This window comes from Macrotis lagotis, chromosome 1, assembly GCF_037893015.1.
Source record: "Macrotis lagotis isolate mMagLag1 chromosome 1, bilby.v1.9.chrom.fasta, whole genome shotgun sequence".
Taxonomy (NCBI): Eukaryota; Metazoa; Chordata; class Mammalia; order Peramelemorphia; family Peramelidae; genus Macrotis; species Macrotis lagotis.
In genome coordinates this window covers 577659616-577684033 of record NC_133658.1, presented here as the reverse complement: position 1 = coordinate 577684033, position 24418 = coordinate 577659616, and the positions used below count along the sequence as shown (strand labels likewise).

The 24418-nt window shown below is 39.9% G+C and overlaps 1 protein-coding gene across 1 annotated transcript in view; it reads right to left on the bottom strand.

The window, feature by feature from the left end:
• PDIA5 (protein disulfide isomerase family A member 5) overlaps positions 1 to 22923 on the bottom strand; it is a 173947-nt gene extending 151024 nt beyond the window's left edge. Inside the window, exon 1 of the mRNA XM_074214668.1 lies at positions 22474 to 22923. Within this exon, the coding sequence (XP_074070769.1) occupies positions 22474 to 22743 (270 nt within the window). The 5' untranslated portion in view covers positions 22744 to 22923. The remainder of the gene's footprint in view (positions 1 to 22473) is intronic.
• Positions 22924 to 24418: the final 1495 nt, after the last annotated feature.

The window sequence follows — 24418 nt, the reverse complement described above, 5'->3', positions numbered from 1 at the left end:
ACAGCAGCGGGGCAGTCTCCTGAGCTGCACCCCGGGGAGCACCAGGCATAAAGTGGGGGAACAGCGGGGGACCTCTGCCAGAGCAAGCACATGGAGTCCAGCCCTCAGGGCACACAGCCAGCAGCTTGGTCTTTCAGCAGCCCAGAGCCGGAAACAGAAGCAGGCGGAGCCAGTAAGCAGGAGCCCCCAGGGCATGAGCCCATTGATCCTAGGGAAGGGGGTGAAGTTCAGAGAGAGACTGCTGAGCTCTGTCCTCTGCCCCTGGAACAGGACTCTGGGGTTCTGACCACATTCAGATCCTGATCTCAGTCTAGGCACCCCCATAGAACAGCAGGGCCCCCCCACCTCAGCCCCATGGCAAAGGGGGTGCTTATGGTCATTCACAGACCAGGAAGGAGGAGAGAGCCTTACACACTGAGATCCTTGTGGGAATGTCCCCAAAGCTCAGGAAGCACCCCAAAACCAGGCCCAGGCTGGGAAAATGAGCAAGCAGAGAAATAAGAGGAACACTATTGAGAAATATTTTGCATATGAGCCCAAGAAGGATCAAACCACTCAGTCTGAAGATGAGGAAGCACAAGCTCCTGCATCCAAAGACTCCAAGAAAAAACAGAAATTGGGCTCAGGCTATGACAGAGCTCAAAAAAGACTTTGAAAATAAAATGAGGGAGTTGGAAGAAAAACTGGGAAAAGAAAGGAGAGAGATGCAGGAAAAACATGAAAATGAAGTCAGCAGCCTAGTCAAGGAAATCCAAAAAAATGCTGAAGAAAATAGGATGCTAAAAACCAGCTTAGGTCAAATGGATAAAACAGTTCAAAAAGCTATTGAGGAGAAGAATGCCTTAAAAAGCAAAATTGGCCAGATGGAAAGAGATAAGAAAACTCTCTGAGGAGAACAAATCCTTCAGACAAAGAATAGAATTCAGGGAGATTGATGAATTTACCAGAAATCAGGAATCAATACTTCAAAACCAAATAAATAGAGAATCAGTATGGCACATCAATTAGAGAACTAGGCTTGAAGTCAAGAAGACCTGGGTTCAAGACCTGCCTTTAATATATAGTAGCTTTGTGGCCTTATCACTATAGGCAACTCTTTTTTTAAAATTTATTTTTATTAAAGATGTTATTTGAATTTTACAATTTCCCTCCCAATCTTACATTTAAAAAAAAATTTTACTTTATTTTATTTTTTTAGATTTTTTAAGGCAATGGGGTTAAGTGGCTTGCCCAAGGCCACACAGCTAGGTAATTATTAAGTGTCTGAGGTCAAATTTGAATCCAGGTACTTCTGACTCCAAGGCCAGTGCTCTATCCACTGCTCCACCTAGCTGACCTATAGGCAACTCTTAAGACTCTGGGTTGCAGAGAAGGTGACAACCGAAGGTCCCACCCTTATTCCTACAGTAAAATAACTATAAACATATTTATATACATGTCATATATTGTATGTAAATTTATATGTATATGTATATGTATATGTATATGTATATGTATATGTATATGTATATGTATGAGAAAAAGGGAAATAAAGGAGATGACACCATCCAGAGAGATGGTGGATCAAGGGAGGGTTTAAAGGTGGTGGAGACAGAAAGTATTTGCAGGCAAAAGGAAATGAGACATTAGAAAGGGAGAGATTAAAGATTAGAGAGAGCAGGAATGACACAGAGGGATTATTAGCCTTGGCAAGCAGATAGCCCATCTGATCCTTTGAGAAAACAGTAAAAGAGGAGAGAGAGGGCTACAATGGATGAGTGATGAGAGATAAGGAAGAGGCTTGGAGGAGTTCTATCATTGGTCTCTATTTTTCACTGAAATATAGCTGAGAATGTGTTGGGCTTGAGGAGGGACATTTCAACCAATTCAGATTTTAATAATTTTGCAAACAAGAAAAAATATAATCCATTTATTCAGATCATGTCTAAAACGAAAAATGAAAAATACTATGGTATAGTAATTGATTAAAAATTTTCAGCCAAGGAGATTTTTCTTCTCCTTGCCCCATTCTCACTTATTTCTCTCCATCCATCCCACCCACACTCCTCTCTTTCATTCTTCTTTTGAATGATAAAAAAAAAAAACATGCACTCAGACCAAACTTACTAATATACTTATACAGGTTTTGAAATTAACTCAGGAGAAAAATTCATGTAGTGAGATCCCTTCATTCCTAATCACCCAACCTCTCATACACTCAATTAAGTGGCCCAGCAATCTGTCATTATGGCTTTGCTATTCAATTCAGATCAGCTAAATCAGAGACATTGAATTATGTAAGAGAAACCTGCTAAAGCAGGATGATGTGAAGACCTAAGTTAAGTGTTTAGGAAACTGCATGGGGGAGGGAAAGTATTCTGGCCTTTACTCTTCTACCTGGAAGAACAAACACAATGTATGTGTGTTTGGGAGATTAGGAGCTGTGAAGAAAGTCTACTGCACTGTATTTAGCCCATGCTTTATCCAAGTTTCAAAATGAAAAAAAAAAATAAGCTTAAGAGCATGGCTCCTTTTAGACATCTGGTAGAGGAAGTTAGTGAGAATAAAGAACAAAGTGATACCTGTCCTCAGAAGGGAAAAGAAAATAATTGCTAACATAGAGTTTAGAGCTCACAGAAGTGGTAGAGGAAATATTAAGGAAGTAATTAATTAATACTTGTATTCTATAACACTTCTTCCAAAAAGAGTGGTACAGAAAAAAGGAAATCTTTGGAAATCAGATCTTAGGACAAATGAATGATCACAGTATTTTTTAAAAATTTCTTTCTCTTTTTTTTTGGCAAGGCAATGAGTTAAGTGACTTGCCCAAGGTCACACAGCTACGTAATTTATTAAGTGTCTGAGGCCAAATTTGAACTCATGTCCTCCTGACTCCAGGGTCTGTGCTCTATCCACTGTGCCACCTAGCTGCCCTTTTTAATATTTCTTTAAAAATATTTTATTTTCCCCCATTACATGTAAAACCAATTTTAACTTTTCTTTAAAATTATGAGTTCCAAATTCTCTTCCTCCGTTCTCCCTCTCTTCTTCCCTCTCTCTGAGACAGTGAGCAATCTGAAATAGATTATACAAGTGCAATCTTGAAAAATTTCCATATTAGTCATGTGGAAGAAAACTCAAATCAAAAAAGACAGAAAAATGAAAATGGTATGCTTCAATCTGCATTCACTCCCTCAGTTTTTTCTCTGGAGACAGACAGCATTTTTCATCAGAAGTCCTTTGGGATTGTCTTTGATTTCTGAGTCATTCAAAGGTGTTCACTGGACAATATTGCTATTATTGTCAATTATTATTTGAATAATGTCCTCCTGGTTCTGCTCACTTCACTCTGCAATAGTTCATGTAAATCTTTCCAGGTTTTTCTGAATCATCTTACTCATAATTTCTTATAGGTTTCCATTACAATCATATACCACAATTAATGGGTTTCTCTTTGATTTCCAGCTTTTTGCCACTACAAAAAAGATGCTATAAATATTCTTGTACAAATAAATCTTTTTCCCTTTTTTTAAAAAGTCTCTTTGGGAAACAGACATAGTAGTGGTATTGTTGGATCAGAAAGGGTATTCACAGCTTTATAGCCCTTTAGGCATAGTTCCAAATTGATCTCCAGAATTGCTTGATCAGTTCACAGCTCCACCAACAGAGTATTGGTGTCCTAAATTTCCCACATATCCTCAAGTATTTATCCTTTCATTTCTATTAGTCAATCTGACAGATGTGAGGAACTCAGTATTTAAATTTTATCACATTACCCATAGCTCTAGTTACAATTTTTTTTTTCCTTCTCCCAAGCCTGAAACTCATTCCTGACCTTCTCTCTCCTCAGAGTTGACTTTAAATCTGGGCTTTCTTCACTAGTATTGAGATAATCTGGCTTGAGCTCCCTAATCTTTTTCAGATCTTTCCTTATCCATCTTTTCCTTTCTATAGAATAAAAGGTTTCCTTCTTCTTGCCAAAGCCAACTTCTATCCTCTCCTCTGGACAACACAGATTAACCAATTAATCCTCTTCTCTATCCTCTCCCTATCTATTGGCTCTTTTCTCCATTATCTCTAACCACGATCCACATTTTCTCCATCCTTATAAGAAACCCTCACTCGACTAGAGCATTTCCTATCATTCTTCATCTTTTCTTTCACTGTTAAACTTCTAAAAAAAGCCTATACTAAATGATTATCCTTCATTCCCTTAGTCTTTCTAATATGGATTCTGACTCCATCATGTTACTGAAATCGCTTTCTCAAAGGTCAATAGTCCTTTACTGCTAAATTGATTAATGGTTTCTAAAACTTCAATCTTCTCTTCCTCTTTGCATCTCAACACTGATGATGATCTCATTCCTCCCAGAGGAAGTCTTCTTCCCCAAGACTTTGCTTACTCCTGGTTGCCTTCCTACTGTCTAACCTCTTCTGACCCAAACTCTCTACATTCCTTCCCTTGGTGATCTAATTGGCTCCAATAGTTTTAATTATTGCCTCTAGCTATAAATAACTCATACATCTATCTATGCAGTCTCAATCTTTCTCCTGCAGTTCCACATTTCCAAATTCCTATCATATATCTCACTTGGAATGCAATATTGGCACTTCAAACTCAACCCTTCCAAAAGTGACTTCACAATCTTCTCTCCTAAAACTTTCTTCTAAAGCTCTCTATTTTTTTTTTTTAAGAAAACCAACTATTCTCCTAGGATTCAGGTTCAAAACTCAAAAGCTTAGAGGATGAGAAGATCTTGTCTATTCTATCTCCATCCATACCTTCATTTTTGATCCTCATCTTAAGTTCCACTGTTCCCTCCCCTAGGTAGACCTCATTACCACCCCTCTCTGGCCTATTCCCATAGTCAATAAGTCTTAAGGTCTCCACTTTCAGGCAACTCCACTTGATCCTGCATACCACTGCCAGAATATTCTTTCTCTGACATACATCTGATCATGTCACTGCTCCAAACATTTCCAATGGCTCCATGGCAAGAACTGTCTAGAGTTCTCTGTCTTCCAAAGACGGGCACTACATTACCTTTCTCCCCTTCTCTGTTGTCCTTCTCTTATATATCCTTTCAACATGAGCCCAACTAAACTGCTTCCATCACCCAGATGGGTGCCACACTCTCCCCTCTGCTCAGCCTTAACTTCTCTCATAATCTGCTGAAACCCTAACCATCTTTAAGGTTCCACTTAAACACTACCTACTCTAGTAAGACTTTCTGAGCTTCCCTGTCCCTTACACCTAACCCAGAACTGTGTTTATAAAAAGCTAATGTATTTACCATGCTATAATATACAATGGTATACACAGATTATAGTTAACAGTGCTAGTTTCTTATCTTTCTACTGTGAACTCTAAATTTTATATCTTCCTCTTTTCCTAGCACAGTTCTACATCAAATATTGTTGTACTATAGTCTACAAGCCATTAAACCACATGCTATTATGAACATAAGCCAATATTTGGGGGGGAATACAGGTTAATGTATTGAGTGCTGGTCTATCTGGATCTAAAAGTAAGTCAGTCCATCTTGGTAGTACTAGGCCTGGAGTCAGGAAGGCTTGAATTCAAATCCACCCTCAGATACTTACTGAATAAGTTACTTCACCTCTGTCTCCCTTAATTTTCTCAACTGTAAAATAGGAACAAAAGGTTTCCCTCACAAGATTGTTGTGAATCTCAGGTGAGATAAAATTTGTAAAGCATTTAGCACAGTGTCTGGAACATTCCTTATATATGTATATATAAATATATTTATAGTTATTTTACTGTAGGAATAAGGATGGAGCCTTTGGTTTCACTGGTTTAAAAAACTTAAGGTTGTTACCTTCTCTGCAACCTACAGTCCTAGAGAGTTTCCTACAGTGATAAGACTTGACTTTTCAAAGGTCACAAAGCTACTATAACGATTGGACTAGTTGTTTGAGAATATGATTATTCCAATCACCTGAGTGAATGATAATGAATCTCAACCAACCACCTTAACCACATCCCTGGTCCACCGCATCTTGCATTATTAAAATATCCCTGCTCTCATAAAAAATGTGAGACTAATTAACTACAGTACTGAAGATGAAGATGGTAATGTGTCTATTAAAATATAATGTGGTATTATTTTAAGTGTTCCATGGAAGCTGCCTATATAAAAATATATTGAAAATCCCTAAAAGATGACATTGGAGAAGAGTTGATAGCCAGGCTCAGAAGACAAAGGGGATCCTCAATGGAATCTGGCTGACTTTTCAGGAACTGAAGTGTACTTAAGGAAAAAGGTATTATGGATATGGGAGGCAGTAAACACATGGTATTTCTGTGGCCCTGCTTAAATTTTTTTTTTTTAATATATAGGAAAGGTTCAATGGGGATACTGGGGGAGGAAGGAAGAGATGAAGGAATAAACTAAGAGGATTAGTAAAAATGGCTGTTGTATGTAAAACAGGAAGCAACAATAATTTTTTAAAAAAAATAAGTATTCAACAGAAGACACGAATCCAGAAAGAGGATGTGTATTTGTGTGGCATGGAAAACAGAATACAAAATATTAAGAATAGTTCCAGGGCGGCTAGGTGGCACAGCGGATAGAGCACCAGCCTTGGGGTCAGGAGTACCTGGGTTCAAATCTGAGCTCTGACACTTAAAAATTACCTAGCCATGTGGCCTTGGGCAAGCCACTTAACCCCATTGCCTTGAAAAATCTAAAAAAAAAAAGAGGTAAAGAATAGTTCTAGTAAAAAAAAATCTATCAATAATCTTCTGTATCAAGAACTGGGGACAGCCTAGTAACGATACAGAGAAAACAGATTTCCCAGGTCAGATGGAGGAGACCAAGTTGGCCAGGGAAGTGGATTTATCACTTACAGTTTCTACCAAAACAGGAAAGAGCCTTACTCCTCCAGAAACCAAAAAGGGCTAGAAGGTCTGGGTGGGAAGTAAGAGGTTGAAGATGGGGAGAAGAGTATACAAGTCAGTTGTTTCCAGATTTAGCCTTCCAAGCTATGGTAGAAAAATTTTAGTTCATTCTCAATGATCAGGTTGAGTTTTTACATTGACTTGCTGAGAATCCATTGACCTAATATTTTAGTGGAAATAGTAGATAGTCAGTCAGTGGAACTACATACAATTTATCCAATATAGGTTGTACACCAAATTCCTTCCTTCATACCAAATTCCTTCTTTCATAGCAATAATTGTTTGTATACTTAGAACTAGTTTGATGATGGCAATATAATGTACATTTAAATCCATGATATTTTGTAGTTAATATCCATTATTTCATTTGAACTTCACAACAAAACTTTAGTCAGTTATTACTAACATTACTCTATTTTTTAAATTTTTATTTTCACAAATGAGGAAACTGACCCTCAGAAAGGTTAAGTGTCTTGTTTACGGCCATACAATCCTATTAACTGTCAAAAGTGAAGTCTGTACCTAGGTCTTCCAGAATTCCAAGTCCAGGATGTTATCTACTATGCCATAATTCTCAGTGTGATGGAGCTTAAGGAACAGGATAGGAAATAAGAACCACCTGAGGCTGGAAAGAAAAGTTTAAAGCAACAAAAAGGTCCTGAGGATTCTTTAATAGAAAAAAGAAGAGGATCAAAGGGAGAGGTCACAGTAGATGGGACAATGACCAATACTGGAAAGAAGACAGAGCTTGCTCAACTCATATTCTGCTTATTTTCTATTCTAAAGAAAATCTTTGGACAGAAAGGACCTTGGGGGGGAGGTTACAATTAAGCTGATAAGATGAATAGGGAGATATTAAGAAAAGATCTCTAGCTGTTCTTGATGAGCTGAAGTCTCCAGGCCCAGATAAAATATGTACCAAGATTCTGGAAAATGTTATAGCTGAGCTTCTTTCAACAATCTTTTGAAAGGAGTACTATAGGATTAGAAAAAGACATATATCCTGAATTTCAAAAAAGGCAAGACAATATGTAGGCCAGTGAGCTTGACTTCCATTCCTAGCAGAATTCTGAAATGCATTATTAAATGGGTAGATGTTGAATACCTACCAAAAAAATCCCATGATTACAAAGAGCATGACTTCATCAATAGATCAGGTCAAATTAACTTTATTTTTTTTCATAAGTTCATTAGACTAGTAGATAAAGGAAATACTGAAGACTGTTTACTTGAATATTTAGGAAAACATCTGACAAAATAAAAATTCATGCCATTCTTATGGAAAAGCTGCTGAGATGAAGATTTGAGCTTAGTTGAATTTAGTGCTTAGTTGAATTTGCAACTGTTCAAATGGTCATAGCCAAAGAGTAGTCATTAATAGCATGATTTCAGCCTGGAAGGTCTTTAGTGAAAGGCTAAAAGCAAACAAACATTAAGGACTTATTTGTATAGTGCTATGCTAGAAAATTAAGAACAGAAAAACAAGATAATAACCAATTCCTTTCCTCAAGAAGTTCTATAGAAAATACAATATGTAAACAGAGAATACATAATATTATCATATTATTTGGTATGAGGCAGCTAGGTGACACAGTAGTACATAGAGCTCCAGGCCCACAGTCAGGAATTTGAGTTCAAATTTGACCTCAGATAATTCTCAGCTGTGTGACCCTGGCTAAGTCATTTAATCCTGTTCGCCCCAGTTTCTCCATCTGTAAAATGAGTTAGAGAAGGAAACGGCAAGGCACTCAAGTATCTTTGCCAAGAATGTCCCAAATAAAGTCAGGAAGAGTCAAAACACAACTGAAATGACTAACCAATAACAACATGTTATATGTAAACAGATAATATGTAGTCAATTTTGCTGTACTGTGTATTTTAAAAACAAGAATTTGTTCCAAAGTGATAGGCATATTTAAAAGCTATGACAGAGAAAATGAAGAGAGTCAAAAATGGAGTCTGGAAAGAAATAAGCATATAGTAGGCTGATGCTTTACTTGAAAAAGAGATTCTGGAAGGAATAAGCCAAAGGATAGATGTAAAAAAAAAATGTCCTTCGTACTGTGTTTAGGGGCAGCTAAGTGGCACAGTGAATAGAGGACCTGAGTTTAACTCCAGCCTCTGACACTTAATAAATGTGAACTTGGACAAGTCACTTAACCCCACTGCCTTGCAAAAACCAAAACAAAGAAACAACAAAAAAGGATCTGTGTTTAATATTTTTATCAATTCCTAGATGAAAGTATAAAGGGCCATATATTCATTTTATAGCATACCCATTTGACACATCCAACACATTTAAGTAAGACCTGTCTTCAACTGATTTTTTTTCTTTTTTCTTTTTTTTCCTTCAACTGATTTTTAAAAAACCCTTTAAAAGCACCTTTCCCATAACTCTGGTTCAACACAGTGACTTCTTTTCATTTCCAAAGATGCTTAAAGTACATAAATGCTGTAGATGTTTACAAGGATATAAGGAAACAACCAATCAGCCAGACTACTGATCTGGGGACTTATGAAAACAGATCTTTGGTCTTAGAACTGTAATTCCAAGCCTCTTTAGGCTACTAAAGCTATTAATAGTCTACTTAGTCTCCTCATGACAAAGCAGAGAATGGAGCTGATTTCTTGGATTTCTACAAATTTTTAGATAGAGGATGTCAGAACATGTCATGTTGGTTATATTGTTACACAATATCCATCAAAATCCAACAATGAATTAGGCTCCAATTTAGAAAAAGATAGTAGGTACATGACTACTGAAATTCCTGTATCCCCCAAAGACCTGAGAAGACAATCAACCCCTCCTTAATTCAATTATTCTCCCATCATATGTGAACTTGATTCAGGACAAAGCTAAATAGGACTCCTTCCCAGTTGCTAAGTCTCCATGCTCATTCCAAGTTACCAAGTCTGGAATAATAACAACAATAATTATACCTGCTAGCATTGTTTTTACTTCCAAACTTGAAAGAACACAGAGTTACAAAAACAACTTAATTACCAATTTCAAGTATGGCATGTTCAACCATAGTGACCAAAGTGGAAGTCATAGAGCTTGTGTTTGAATGCTGGTTCTGTTAGTATCTGGAGCTTTGGGCAAAGGTTTAAACCTTCCCTAGCCTCAGTTTCTTCATCTGGAAAATAAGAAGGAAGAAATGAGGAAAATAAGGTCCCTTCCAGCTTGTGACCAGAGGAAAAAAACAAAAATAAAATACTAAATCAAAACAATCACCAAAGCTTTTTAATGCTGGGAAATTTACAATCAATAAAATAATTGCTTTTCTTAAGCAAAGCAAAGTAGTTAAGGTTCAAGTAGGTTGTTTTCAAGTAAAAAATGTCCAAGTAAAAGTGTTCAAGTAAAAAGTAGTAAGTGTCCAAGGCCGGATTTGAATTCAGGAAAATGAATCTTCCTAACTTCAGCCATCTGCTTTATCCACTGTACCACCTAACTACCTGAATAAAAGTGAGCTACTAGTTTTAAAAAATTAGTTTTTTGTTTGTTCGTTTGTTTGTTCAGAGCTTACTAAACATTTCCTGGTCTAATAACAAAGATATACATCCATATGTCGATGTGTGTGTGTGTGTGTGTGTGTGTGTGTGTGTATGGTTTCATAAGGTTGACAAAGTTCTTTGCTCATAACAAGCTTACAGTAGAAAATAAAAATATTATTTTCACTTGACAAGATGAGGAATCAGCTTCAGTAAAATTAAGTGACTAATCTATGGTCTGGATTTAAACCTAGATCTCCTCATTGCGTCCAGTTCTTTCTCCACTATGCCATTCTGCTTAAACAAGAACCAGATTTTCATTCATATACACTATAGACCTATATGACCTATAGACAAAGCATCTAAAAGCCCATTCGAGTTATAGCTAATGATGTTGTCTATATATATGTATGTCCTGTGTAAGTTTAGATCAATATGATTGCCTGAACACCTTCAAAGTGGTAGAAAAGAGGGTGAGTGAACAAAGGTATCCTTGTACATTGGCCAAATATATTAGGTTCCTTAGTGATGACACTATTCTCTCTACAATTCAGTCCTATATGAGTCTAGTCATAGAATGACTGTTTGGACCAAAGAAGCCTCTATCAGTGTCTTTTAAAAACGACTGAGTCTTAACAAAGTCGTTAATATTTCCCATCTTGAGGATAAGAGAAATTGCTTGTGCCAAAGGGAGAATATTACTCCCTAGGGCAAGATAATATCAATTCCCTGCACTCTGGCAAGCTGTAAATGAGCTGGCACCTCTTTGGAATCAGGGGGAGATGCCATCACAATCAGCTCAATAAGGACATCTGTTCCACATGCTGCTGAGATCAGGGAGCTTACATAATTAGTGAACTCTAAGAACTCAAAAGAAAAGGAGAAACTAAGAGTTAGAAATGTATAAATAAAAAGGCATCTCACTCTCATGGCCCCACCTCTCAAATCCTATGCTTAGTCTAAATTTGTATTCCCTTTCCAATTTCAAACATTAAGAAGTGGTTAGGGAATGATATGGAAAAAAGCCCTGTTTAAAACAGGGTACCCAGACTAATGCTTCAGAAAGAAGGAAAAGGTCCGAGAAGGATAACAGAGGTGAAAAGAATTAATCACTGAATACATAGTTGGAATCTCTGACCCTCCTCCCTGCTCCAATCTACTAAAAAGTAAAGTTCCCACCCTGTACAGGAAATGATTTGTGTGGATTTTGTTTACATTTATTTGCCAAAATAGATGATGAAACTTTAAAGCAAAAGTCTACAAAGATAACATTGTTTGAACCCTTCCCTTATCCCCAGCAAAGGCAAATAGGTTTTTATCCCAACCATACATCAAAAACAAGGAAGATGGTGGGCCTTATTAGGTAAACTGGAGTTAGGACTACTCTATTTCTCCTCTAAAATGTCTCACTGCCAATTTTCAAATCAAATCAGAACACCAGAAACTGAGGTCTCAATCTAAAAGACAGGAAACTGTTTCTACTTCATTTAATATTATCTATTCCTATGTCAACTCAACCATGAAATGAAATGTGAGCTGGTCATGGAGTCCATTTTGGAAAATAATTGGGAATTTTAGCAAAATAAGGTTATTAAATTATCCATAACCTTTGACCTAATGATACCAGTAACAGGTATGGTACCCAAAAAGGAAAAGGACAAAGAAAAATCATACATATGTGTGTATATATTTACATATATATGCATAAACATATATAGCAGCACTTTTTGTTGTACCAAAGAACTGGAAAGAAAATGAGGACTCAATTGGGAAATGAATGAACAAACTGAGGTATATGAACACAATGAAATATTGTTGCACTATAAGAAAGGACAAATATGAATAATTCAAAGAGACCAGTATGAATTGCAGCACCAGGAGAATTATTTACAGTATTACCACAATAACATAAAGGAAAATAACTCTTTTCAGAATTGTGATCAAGGCAGGGACCAATAATGACTTCTAAAGACTGTTAGTAAAGCATGTATCTTAATTCTAGACAGGGGGAATGATTAGAGGTGTAATAAACAACTAATTGAGACAAGTGATAATTGATAGGTTTCAGGATAGCAGGTAAACCTATATATTAGAGACATGGAATGAGGCATACATTTTCAGACACAGGCAATATGTAGATCTGTTGTGCTTGACTGAATTTATTTGTTATAAGGTTGAACTCTATTTTAGGAGGGGGAACTGAGTGAGAAGTGATTTTTTTTTTTTTAAAGATAGTCACAGCAGCCAATATGACCAGAAAGGACAATGATCAATGTTGGAAGGGATGTGGGAAATCTGGGATACTAATACATTGTTGGTGGAGCTGTGAACTCATCCAAACTTTGTGGAGAGCAACTTGGAATTATGCCCAAAGGACAGAAAAATATGCATATCCTTTGATCCAGCAAAACCATTACTGGGTCTCTGAAGAGATCATGAAAAAGGGTAAAAAATCACTTGTACAAAAATATTCATAGCAGCCCTGTTTGTGGTGGCAAAGAATTGGTAATTAAGTGAATGCCCTTCATATACTTTATTTTTCTTCCTTAAGTATATGATTTCTCTCTCATCACATTCAACTTAGATCAATGTATAGCATGGAAACAATGTAAAGACTAACAGACTGCCTTCTGTGGGGGTGGAAGGAGAGAAGCGATTAGGGGAAAAATTGTAAAACTCAAAATAAATAAAATCTTTCTTTTGTTTTAAAAAAAGATAATCATGGAGTCAAACTATTACTTCTACCAAATAATTAAAAGTGATAAAGAAGATCTCTCTCTGCCCAAATTAATGATATCATGTTCAAAGGAAAAGGAAGGTAATCCACAAAGGAAAGTTGTCATACCAACACTATTCACCTCTCTGCTTTCCCTTTCCAGGTGTACATACAAAGAAAGCCTTGTGCTAGGTAACAAGGAAGGTACAAAGTTTTGGTATGAAATTATCCAAACTGCCAAAACACTTTTGTAAGGGATTTAAGATAAAGATAAATATAATACACAATATGACATGGTAAGTACATTAGAGAGATCAAACCAAGTGTTACATTGGGGAGGCAGGACAGGAGGAGGGAGAGGAAAAGGGGAGAAAAGGAAGGGGAGGGAGAGAGGGAGAGGGGGGGAGAGAGAGAGAGAGAGAGAGAGAGAGAGAGAGAGAGAGAGAGAGAGAGAGAGAGAGAGAGGTGATCCATACTAAGAAGTGGATCAGAGATTGCAAGGATGAGGGAGATTTGTGAGTTGTGCTTTACAGGATGGGGAAGAATTCAACAGATATGAATGGAAAGTGAGGGCATTCCAGGTAAAGGAAACAAAGAGATCAAGAAATGCTGTCTATGTTGGAGGGAAATGGGACCTGGGAGACACTCAAGAGTATTCCAATTGGCAGCATCATAGAGTGCAGAAAGTGGGAAAATGGACTAGATGAAGATTTCAAACTGCCCTCAATACAATTCATGAGACCTTGGCTATCTATGATCTAGTATGCAACAAGAAGCCAATGGTAAGGGTAGGTCCACCTTAGGCATGACAGTCCCATACATCAGCAATTATAATAGCTGACAATAATATATAATGTTTTTATATAGATACCTTCATTTGAGTGGGTAAGAATCACAGGATAATAGATTTAATACTAAAAGGGGGCTCAGAAGTCATCAAGTTTGATCTATCATTTTAGAGATGAGGAGACTAGCATATAGAAAGGTCAAGTGACTTGGCCAGGGTCACACTGGTTACACAGGTCCCACAGGGTCCCACAGATGAAGTCACATCTGAGGTAAGAATTGAATCTGTCAATTCTGATGCCAGCAATGCACTATGCCAAACTGACTCTTAAAGATACAAGATTATTTGGAGGACTGACTCAAGATCAAAGTACAGAAGCTAAGGGGCTAGAATGCAAAAATCTCCAATAGTAGGGGCTCCTTTCACACAATCCTACTCCCTCCTTGGCCAAAAATAAAAGAGGCCCCAGAAGATGGCGACAGGAGAGGACCTTCTCTCAGTTGCTCTGGAGCAAAACTTATAAACTAAGGACTCTAACTACATTTTTGAGAGACAGAACCCATAGAGGGATCCAGCGAGGCAGTTTTTCAACCCAAGGTAACCTGGAAAAGAGCAGAAAGACTTGGCTCCACGGGATCAGAGGGCTGGCCCACCAGAGTGAAGGAACTTCAGTCTCCCAGAGGCAGTCCCAGGGCACTGGGAGCCATGGCTCACAGCAGTGGGGCAGTTTTTCTGACCTACACCCCAGGGAGCACCAGGCACAACTTGGGGGGGGGGAATCTCTGCCAGAGCAAGCACATGAAGCCCAGCCCTCAGGGCACACAGCGAGCAGCATGGCCAGGGCAGCCCAGATCCAGGAACCAGAAGCAAGTGGAGCCAGTAAGCAGGAGCGCCTACGGCATGAGCCCATTGAGCCTAGGGAGGGAAGAAAGAGAGACTGCAGGGGGTGGCTAGGTGGAGGGGGCAGCTAGGTGGCGTAGTGGATAAAGCACTGGCCCTGGAGTCAGGAGTACCTGGGTTCAAATCCAGTCTCAGACACTTAATAATTACCTAGCTGTGTGGCCTTGGGCAAGCCACTTAACCCCATTTGCCTTACAAAAACTTTAAAAAGAGAGAGAGAGAGAGAGAAAGAGGCTGCAGAGCTTTGTCCTCTGCCCCTGGAACAGGACGCTGGGGTTCTGACCACATTCAGATCCTGATCACAGTCTAGGCCCCCCCCCCAGCATGACAGAGGGGGGCGCTTATGGTCATTCACAGATCAGGAGGGAGGACAGAGCCTCATACACTGAGATCCTTGTGAGGGTGTCCAAAAGCTCAGGAAGCACCCCCAAACCAGGCTCAGGCTGGGAAAATGAGTAAGCAGAGAAAAAAGAGGAACACCATTGAAAAATACTTTGCCTGTGAGTCCAAGAAAGATCAAAACACTCAATCTGAAGATGAGGAAGCACAAGCTCCTGCATCTAAAGACTCCAAGAAAAACAGAAATTGGGCTCGGGCCATGACAGAGCTCAAGAAAGATTTTGAAAATCAAGTGATGGAGATAGAGGAAAAAATGGGAAAAGAAATGAGAGAGATGCAGGGAAAACATGAAAATGAAGTCAGCAGCTTAGTCAAGGAGATCCAAAAAAAATGCTGAAAAATAACATGTTAAAAACCAGCATAGGTCAAATGGATAAAACAGTTCAAAAAGTTATTGAGGAGGGGCAGCTAGGTGGCGTAGTGGATAAAGCACTGGCCTTGGAGTCAGGAGTACCTGGGTTCAAATCCGGTCTCAGACACTTAATAATTACCTAGCTGTGTGGCCTTGGGCAAGGCACTTAACCCCGTTTGCCTTCCCCCCCAAAAAAACCTGAAAAAAAAAAGTTATTGAGGAGAAGAATGCTTTAAAAAGCAGAATTGGCCAGATGGAAAAGGAGATAAGAAAGCTCTCTGAGGAAAACAAATCCTTCAGACAAAGAATAGAACTCAGGGAGATTGCTGATTTTATGAGAAATCAGGACTAAATACTTCAAAACCAAAAGAATGAAAAATTAGAAGAAAATGTGAAATTTATCTCATTAAAAAAACAACTGATATGGGAAACAGATTTAGGAAAGATAATTTAAAAATTATTGGAATAACTGAAAGTCATGACCAGGAAAAGAGCCTTGACATCATTTTCAAAGAATTATTACAGGAAAATTGCCCTGATATTCTAGAAGCAGAGGGCAAAATAGAAATGGAGAGAATCCACCGATCTCCCCAAGAAATAGATAAAAAAAAAACAACCCCCAGGAATATTACAGCCAAGTTCCAGAACTCCAAAATCAAAGAGAAAATATTACAAGCATCCAGAAGGACACAACTCAAATATCATGGAGCTGCAGTCAGGATCACACAGGACTTAGCAGCAACTACATTAAAAGTTCGTAGGGTTTGGAATATAATATTCCGGAAGGCAAAAGACCTTAGAATGCAACCGAGAATCAACTACCCAGCAAGGCTGTATGTCCTCTTCCAGGGAAAAAGATAGACTTTCAATGAACCAGGGGAACTTCAGATGTTCCTGTTGGAATGGCCAGAGATGAACAGAAGGTTTGATCTTCAAATACAGGACTCAGGTGAAGCATAGAGAGTGGAGGAGAAGAGGAAAATATGAGGGACTTGATGATGAACTACATATATTCCTGTATAGAAAAATGATACTGATAATACTCATATGAACCTTCTCATTTAATAGAGCAGGTAGAAGGAGCTTTTATAGATGAAGCACAGGAGAAAACTGAATTTAAAGATATATTGTGGTATAAAAATGGAATCAATAGATAAAAGGGAAATGTAATGGGGGAAAGAAAAAGGAGAGGAGGAATAGGCCAAGATATTTCATATAATAAGATTTTTCTTTATTACAATGAGCTATTGCAGTTATATGGAAGGGGAAGGCAAGGGGGAATGAGAGAACCTTTGCCCTCATCAGAGGTGGCTAGGAGAGGAAACAGCATATATACTCAATGGGGTATAGACATCTGGAGTAAGAAGGAGAGGTGGGGGACAGAGGGAAGGGGGTGATGTGAGTGATGGAGGAGAGGATGGACCATGGAGGGAGAGTGGTCAGACATAACATATTTTCTTTTTTACTTCTTGCAAGGGGCTGGGATTGGATGGCCTGTCTGGGACCATAGGGCCAGGTGGACGCTGGGTAAGGGGTGGTATGTGGGTTCGGGGCCTCTTGGCCCCAGGGCTGGGGATCTGTCTGCTGCACCACTCAACTACCCTACAGCAGAGACAGAGTCAAAGGAGAGAGAAAATATAGTTCATGGTAGCAGAGAAGTATGAATGGAGGGAGTTGCGATCAGCAATGGCAACAATGGAAAAAATATGGAAGTAACTTTTTGTGATGGACTTATCCTAAATAATATGATCCACCCACAACAGAGCTGGTGGTGTTGGAACACAGACTGAAGCACATTTTTTATTATTATTATTTTCTGGGGGGTGTTTCAGGGCAAAATGGGACTGGATGGCCTGCCTGGGGCCACACAGCTGGGTGATTGTTGGGTGTCTGAGGCTGGATTTGGACCTGGGTGCTCCTGTCTACCACCTAGCCTCCTCCTACTATTATTATTAATATTTTATTTTATTTTGGGTCTTTTTTTTGGTTTTTGTAGGGCAATGGGGTTGGTGTGGCTTTCATGTGGTCACACAGCTGGGTGACTGTTGGGTGTCTTGGGCCGGATTTGGGCTTGGGTGCTCCTGGCTCCAGGGCTGGTGCTCTGTCCACTGTGCCACCTGGCCATACTTATTATTATTATTATTATTATTATTATTATTTTAATTTTTTCTCTCCCCTTTATCGCTTTCATGAGGGTCTATATTTTCTTGGGGGGAGGAGGGTATTATGTTTACTCTTAAACAAGAATATTTTAGTAATGTATAAAAAATTATTTGTACAAAATAAGAATAAAAAACAAATTAATTAAAATCAAGAACTTCTGCAATGGAAAAAAAAATAAATAAAAATAAATAAATAAGAGGCCCCAGTAAGCACTGCTTACTTTCTAGGTGAGGGCCAGACCATATTCCAGATGACAAAGGTGGACTTCTCAGGCTGCAATCAGACTCACTCTCACTTTCTCCTCTCTCTCCCTTTCAAGAGCAGAAATATTTCACCTGATAAGTATGACAATAAATGTCATAGTCAAAAATAGTTTGAGCGGTCACCTATAGTCAGGGACGCAGACTAAACAGGACAGTGTAAAAGTAGTCAGATATCTAAAATTCAAGGAAAATCATTAAGCATTTCTGAACTACATTAAAATTCTTTTCCTAATTAGCATCAGATTCCCTATGCTAGTTGGTGACTCCCAATCAAAGCATCAGCTAATTTCTTTTCCTGTCTATTAATGGTGGCATTACTTTCTCAGTCACTTCAATTTCAGACTCAAATATGACTCCTGTCTTTCCCTAACTATTATTCCCTACATCTTATTAGGCCTTCTTTTATAATATTTTCACACTGATCTTTCCTTTCTAATCTCATTCTCCCCACCTCACTAAAGGACCCCACCACCCTAAACCTTAACTACTGGGGTATGTTTCCTAAATGGTTCAGATTTATTTCATTCGTCTATCCAGCATACCAGTGTCATATTAATATTAAAGCATTGTTTTCTTCATATAATTTCTTCAATAGATTCTTAATGCTAAAGAAAAAAACACCTTAAAATCTTTAGCTTTCCATTAAGGTCCTCCACAAAATGTTCTTAACCAAAAACTGTATGATTATGGAAGAAACTGCATACTTCTAATTTAGTAACAGGCCTTTTCCTAGATAAAATGATTTTGGTTATTAATTTCAAACTCCTTTCCACCAAATTTTTATGAAAAAATTAAGTTGTTAACTCTATACCTCATGTAAAATAGAAAACAGCAAAGAGAGAAAAATGATTTAAAAAAAAGAGGCTTGTAATCTACTTCTGAATAATAAGGGAAGCAAGAGAAGTGAGAACATGGAAGAGAAGAAAGGATTCTGAATTTGAGTCAAAGGATATGAGTTCAAATTCTAACTCTTGACATGTGACCTTGGGAAAATCACTTAGCTTTTCTGGGCCTCAATTTCTTAATCTATATAATGAGGTGATCAGTCTCTTCCGCTTTTAAATCTGTGACCCTGTATGTCCCATTAATTCACAAAAGAATTTCTTCTTCAGCATACTAATCTATTCATTTTCCTTCCCTGAAAATGCTGCTCATTCCTATTTCTCCATATGTTCCTTTGCTCATATCATCATGTTTGCCTACCATAGCACCCTCTTCTTCTTCTGTCTAGCTGACCAAACCCTATTTAGCAAGGCCTAGTTCAAGATAAAGCCTTCCCAGAACTTTAAGATGAGAGCAATCACTCTTTCCACTGAATTCAAAGTACTTGTCTGTAATTCTTCAGAGGGACCATTGCCCAAGTAGTAAATGAGTCCAGAATTGAATCCAGGTGTTCTGAATACATTTTCAAATACAGTACAATGTACAGAGCAGTCAGGTTCAAATCTGGACTCTTTCATTTACAACTTGTGTAATCTTGGGCAAGTAAATCACTTAATCCTTCACAATGAAAGGATCAGACTAAATGATCTCCAATGTTCTTTCTCAATCTAAATCAATGATCCCACATAACTAAACCATCCATAGGGCATTTCCAACCTACTTAGAAGTGAGTTGTGTTCCAAAGGTTTGTTCTTCAGTCAGATGTTTAGAATGTAAGCATATTTTCCCAATGAAACAAAAATATTAAGTGGTTAGTTTCTGATTCAGTTTCAAAAGCCCAATTTAACTCACAGCATCGCCAAATAGTAAAAAAAAAAAAAAAAAGCTTGTTTGGAAAAATGGATAGGGGTTCCACATTATAGCAGGATCAGGTACATGGCAGTTGGTGGGTAAAGGAACTTTCCTAGTTTCAAGTTAGTATACTAACTTCTATGGGAGGGAAGAGGGGGGAATTTCCTGGAACAGAGGCTTGGACAGGCACAAAAGAAGATTCTGACAGCTGAAGAAGAGATTTCTTCTGCTAAGGAGGAAGAAGTGGAGAGAGGTAAAAGTAATGCAGAGAGGTAGAATAGGTTCATTTGAAAAGTAGGGAATGAACACACAAATCAACAGGGGAAGGGGAGAGAGGAAGAGGAAGTAGGAATAGTTCAGCTAACAGGGCGCAAATGGGAGGAAAGAAAATGAGTAGTACAACAGTGGGGGACAGCTCTGAATTCAGAGAGAGGGATTGTAAAAAATAAGTTAACTAGAGGAGAAGGGGAAGAGGTTAGAAAGGAGAAAGGGACAGGGAAAGAAGAAAAGAACAGATGAGATCTAGAAATGGAAAGAATCTTAAAGGTTATCTAGACTAACTCCCTCATTTTATAGATGAAGAAACTAAAGGTTGGGAGAGGTTAAGTGACTAAACTCACTTCAGTTCACACAGGGTTCCAATCTAGATTCACTAATTCCTCCAAATCTGGGGTTAAGAGCAAAAGAAAAAAATTGGACCAGCACAAGCCAGATTCCAGTTTTAGAGATTAGAGGTTGATATATAAAGAGTAGGGCTACCTAAAGCAGAGAGTGATAGAAATAAACAGCTAGGAGTGTGTTAAGAGGAAGAAACATTCCCAGGAAAGCGAAAGGAGTTCCCATGGCCAGATAAGGTAAACTATTCATATTCATCAAACATTTTTAAGCCAGTCTTCCTATAATCCCTTAAGACAGCTCTTGTATTGACCTCTCAAAAAGGTGTTTAACTTCTTGTCTACATCATGTCTCCCTGAGATTTGAGATTGAAGGAATCACATATACTTTTATGTATCCTTCACAGAACCTAACATAATCCTATGCTAAATAAATATTTGCTGAAAGAAATAAAGGAACCCAACTTTCTCCCTAGAATTCCTGAGGACCTTATCAGATATACATGGTGTATAAATACATAGCAGCCCATCCCAGTTTTCTGGAAAAGAAAAACACCCCAACTTTCACCTACACTATCTGCTTGTTCCCCCCCATTAAACTAGACTTTGGGGAGGTGGGGGATGGAAATCTACTTTCAAGAGATGCTTCTTCATTCTCCATTTTAGGGATAATGTGTGTGTGTGTGTGTGTGTGTGTGGTATACACACATGTATAATACATCTGCCAGAGTTCTATATCTTTTGTTTTTCCATGAAAAACCCTAATCACAAAACCCACTTACAGTTTTAAGTTTTTTTTTTTATTGTTGCCACTTTTCAAGTTAGGGAGGGGTGGTTGATGATTAAGCTGTAACTTTAACAAAAGACTTTTCAGTAATTGATTTCTTCTAGTGATAGCATGAACTTCAAACTTCCAATTTTCACAAATAAATGGGAAAATGGGAAATGATCTTCTGAAAAGGAGCCCAAAAAACTTACCTGCCTATGTATGTACTCAGAGTCACCATTAGACCAAAAGCAAGGTAATTTAATTAAAGACTTTGCTGTCAAATGTGGTTCAAGGCAAGAGAGGAAATCTGTTCCTTCCCTCAGGAAGGATGGAAATCTTGGCAGGAACACTCATTTCTCATCCCTTCAGTCCACTAGTGGATCATTGATTTCCTCCCAAACCTTAATGAGTAACACCAGAATTTCCTAGCACTCTAGGAGACCTAAGCTGAAGTAAAAGTTCCTTCAGATTATATCTGCATAGCCCCTGTCTCTCCAGTAATGTACTTAAATGAGCAGGTGCTTTCTAGATCCAGGACCAGCTGAAGAGAAAGGCTGCTAGGGCCAGAAGGATTTTCTTTCACTTCTCACCCCCCAGAAAAGAACAAAACTAAATCAAGTAAACAGTCATAGATATGCCATGTCATAACTTCCTATATTAATACAAGTTATCCCTCATAGGAAATGAAATCCCGCATATCACAGGTACCACCTTCACTGTGAAGCCATCCTTGATGTATCCAATCAGCAATCTTCTGTTCCTCTCAAAAATGTCCTAGATCACTCTTACTCGCTCCATTCCCCCATACTGTGGATTTACTTATCTATTTGCAATATTTCCCCTAAAAAAATATAACTCCCTCTGGGAGCCCGCATGGACATTTCCTTCTGTCTCCCAGCACAGTGCCTTACAAAGATAAGGATTTAAATTTCCTCCCCGACCCTCCAGCCTTCAGTCATCCCGGAGGCACTGGGAAGCAGGGGGTCAGTCCTGGAAGGATGGGGGGCGACTGGGGAAAGGGAAGAGCCCTCGGCCAACTGCAGTCATCCCCCTGGGCACCAATCATCGCCCTCCACCCAAAAATAAGGGCAGAATTCGAATCCCCCTCCCTCCAAGACCCCAGCCCCTGGGGGGCAGCGGCTGGCATGCCCTCCGGCCCTCGCGGGGTCCTCTGAGGGGTGCCCCGGGGCCGGGGGAGGGGCGGCCCGAGGCCCCCTCTGGGAGGGGCCCCTGCACCCCGCCGCCGCGATGCCCGTGGGCTCCGGCTTCCAGGGGCCGGAGCCGGGCACGGCCCCCCGTCCTCCCCGCGCACACGCGCACGGGCGCCCCCTCCCCACCCCCCGTGCCCGGGCACAGCCCCCCGCCCCGCCCGCGCCGCCTCACCAGCATGGCCAGCAGCAGCCCGGAGAGACCCCCACGGCCGGCCCGCCCCATGGCCGCCGCCGCCGCCCGCTCCGCCAGCCTGCCAGGTGCCCGCCCGGCCCCGGCCCGGCCCCGGCTCCGGCTCCCGCTCCTCCAACGGCCGCGGCCGCTGCCCTCGGCCCCGCCCCCAGCGCCCTCGAAGTTCGCGGTGCCACGTCTGGAGAAGCATGCGCACTGGGCCGGACCGGGCCATCCCGAGGCGTGGGAAGCGGGCGAGGGGGAGCCTTGCATGCTGGGAATTGTAGTTTCCACAGGCGGGGGGGGCGAAGATCCCCGCCGAGGACCCCCGGACTGGCCACCACAGGGCAGTCCGGAGCCCCGGACTCGCGCGCGTGCGTCCAGACGGCTTCTACCGCGGAGGTCGCGGGGGGTCCGCTTGCCCTCTCCCCAGGCTGGTCCCGGGTTCCGAGGAGGCGTGTTGGTCTAGCACCGATGGATGTGCTTGCATCCCTGGGGCTGCGCGCCACAGGGTCGCTTCTGCTGCCTTAACCCTGCTTAGGGACCTGCCAGAGACTGGGCCCCAGGAACCCAGACCTCGGAGCTGGGAGGAAGAAGTCCAGCGCCGCCCATTTTCACTGACCAAGAGGCAGAAGCCCATGATCATTACAGTCACTAACACCAGACAGACCTTAAGGGATTTCCAAGTATCTGAGGCGGGGTTTAAAGTCATGCCTTCTTGACTTCAGTTCCCACGCTCTTGCTCTTCAGATTGTTTTTGGCTTTCCCCTCTATCACAAATCCATCACTTCCACTCAAGGTTTACGCTGTTCCTCTATCTTTAAACTGGTCCTCTTATTTGATGAGAATCACCAAATGACTCGTCCCAGGTCTCACAACTGAGTTCTTCGTGGCAGAGCCGGTAACCAAACTCCAGATTCAAATATCCTTTCAACTCTATAAATCTGCAAAATGAAAGGCATGACTAAGGACCACTGGTGTCTTTTTTTTTGAGCTCAAAATACGAAAACCTGGTGTGTTATGAAATATTCTTTTTTGTATAGCCTCATTTTTTTTTTTAGTTTTTGCAAGGCAAACGGGGTTAAGTGGCTTGCCCAAGACCACACAGCTAGGTGATTATTAAGTGTCTGAGTTCGGATTTGAACTCAGGTTCTCCTGACTCCAGGGACGGTGCTCTATCTGCTATAGCCTCATTCTTAAGTCATATTCTTTTTTCCCAAAACAACTGTCCTGAAAAATCCAGGAAAGATGATATTATTATGGCAATGCCTTTAAGTCCATGATTCTAATTCACCCGTGCCATCAGGAGAGCCTGAGGTGATTGTCCAAGAAAGCAAAGTTAGAATCCTGTCCTGGTGGAGGCAGCAGCATTAATCTATGCTTCTACCTGTAAGGATATGCCCAAGATGCTAGGCTATTGGGTAAAGTGTTCCCCTCACAGCATTCCTTTCCCAAAAAAAAGATGCCTGTCACCATACTTCCACTCTCTAACTCCACCCTCCTCTCCTCACCCCATCTCTGCTTAGGAATTAGGACAAGATCATAGCCCCAAGCTGAAAGAGACTTCAGAAGTAATGTATCAAATCCTCTAGTTTTAAAGATGAGGAAATTGAGACCTTGAAAATTTAAGGAACTTGCTCAATCTCTCAGAGCTAATAAGTAGCAGATACACAAGGGCAGAACCCATGAACTTTCAGTGACAAAGTCCAGTGACGTTTTCCTCTTTTGTTACCCATAACTTCCTATCATGTATCATAGTTGATATAAAAAAATTGTATTTGTAAAGTGCAGCATAGTATAATTTATTATAGTATTTGTATACTTGTCTTATTTTATCTGTAAAGTAAGGAGTAGCAATCAAGTATCACTTCATGGAAGAGGTAGTATTTTGGACAATCTGAGAAGTCAGAGAATAAAGTATGCATAGGGCAAGGGAGCAGTGGGTCCT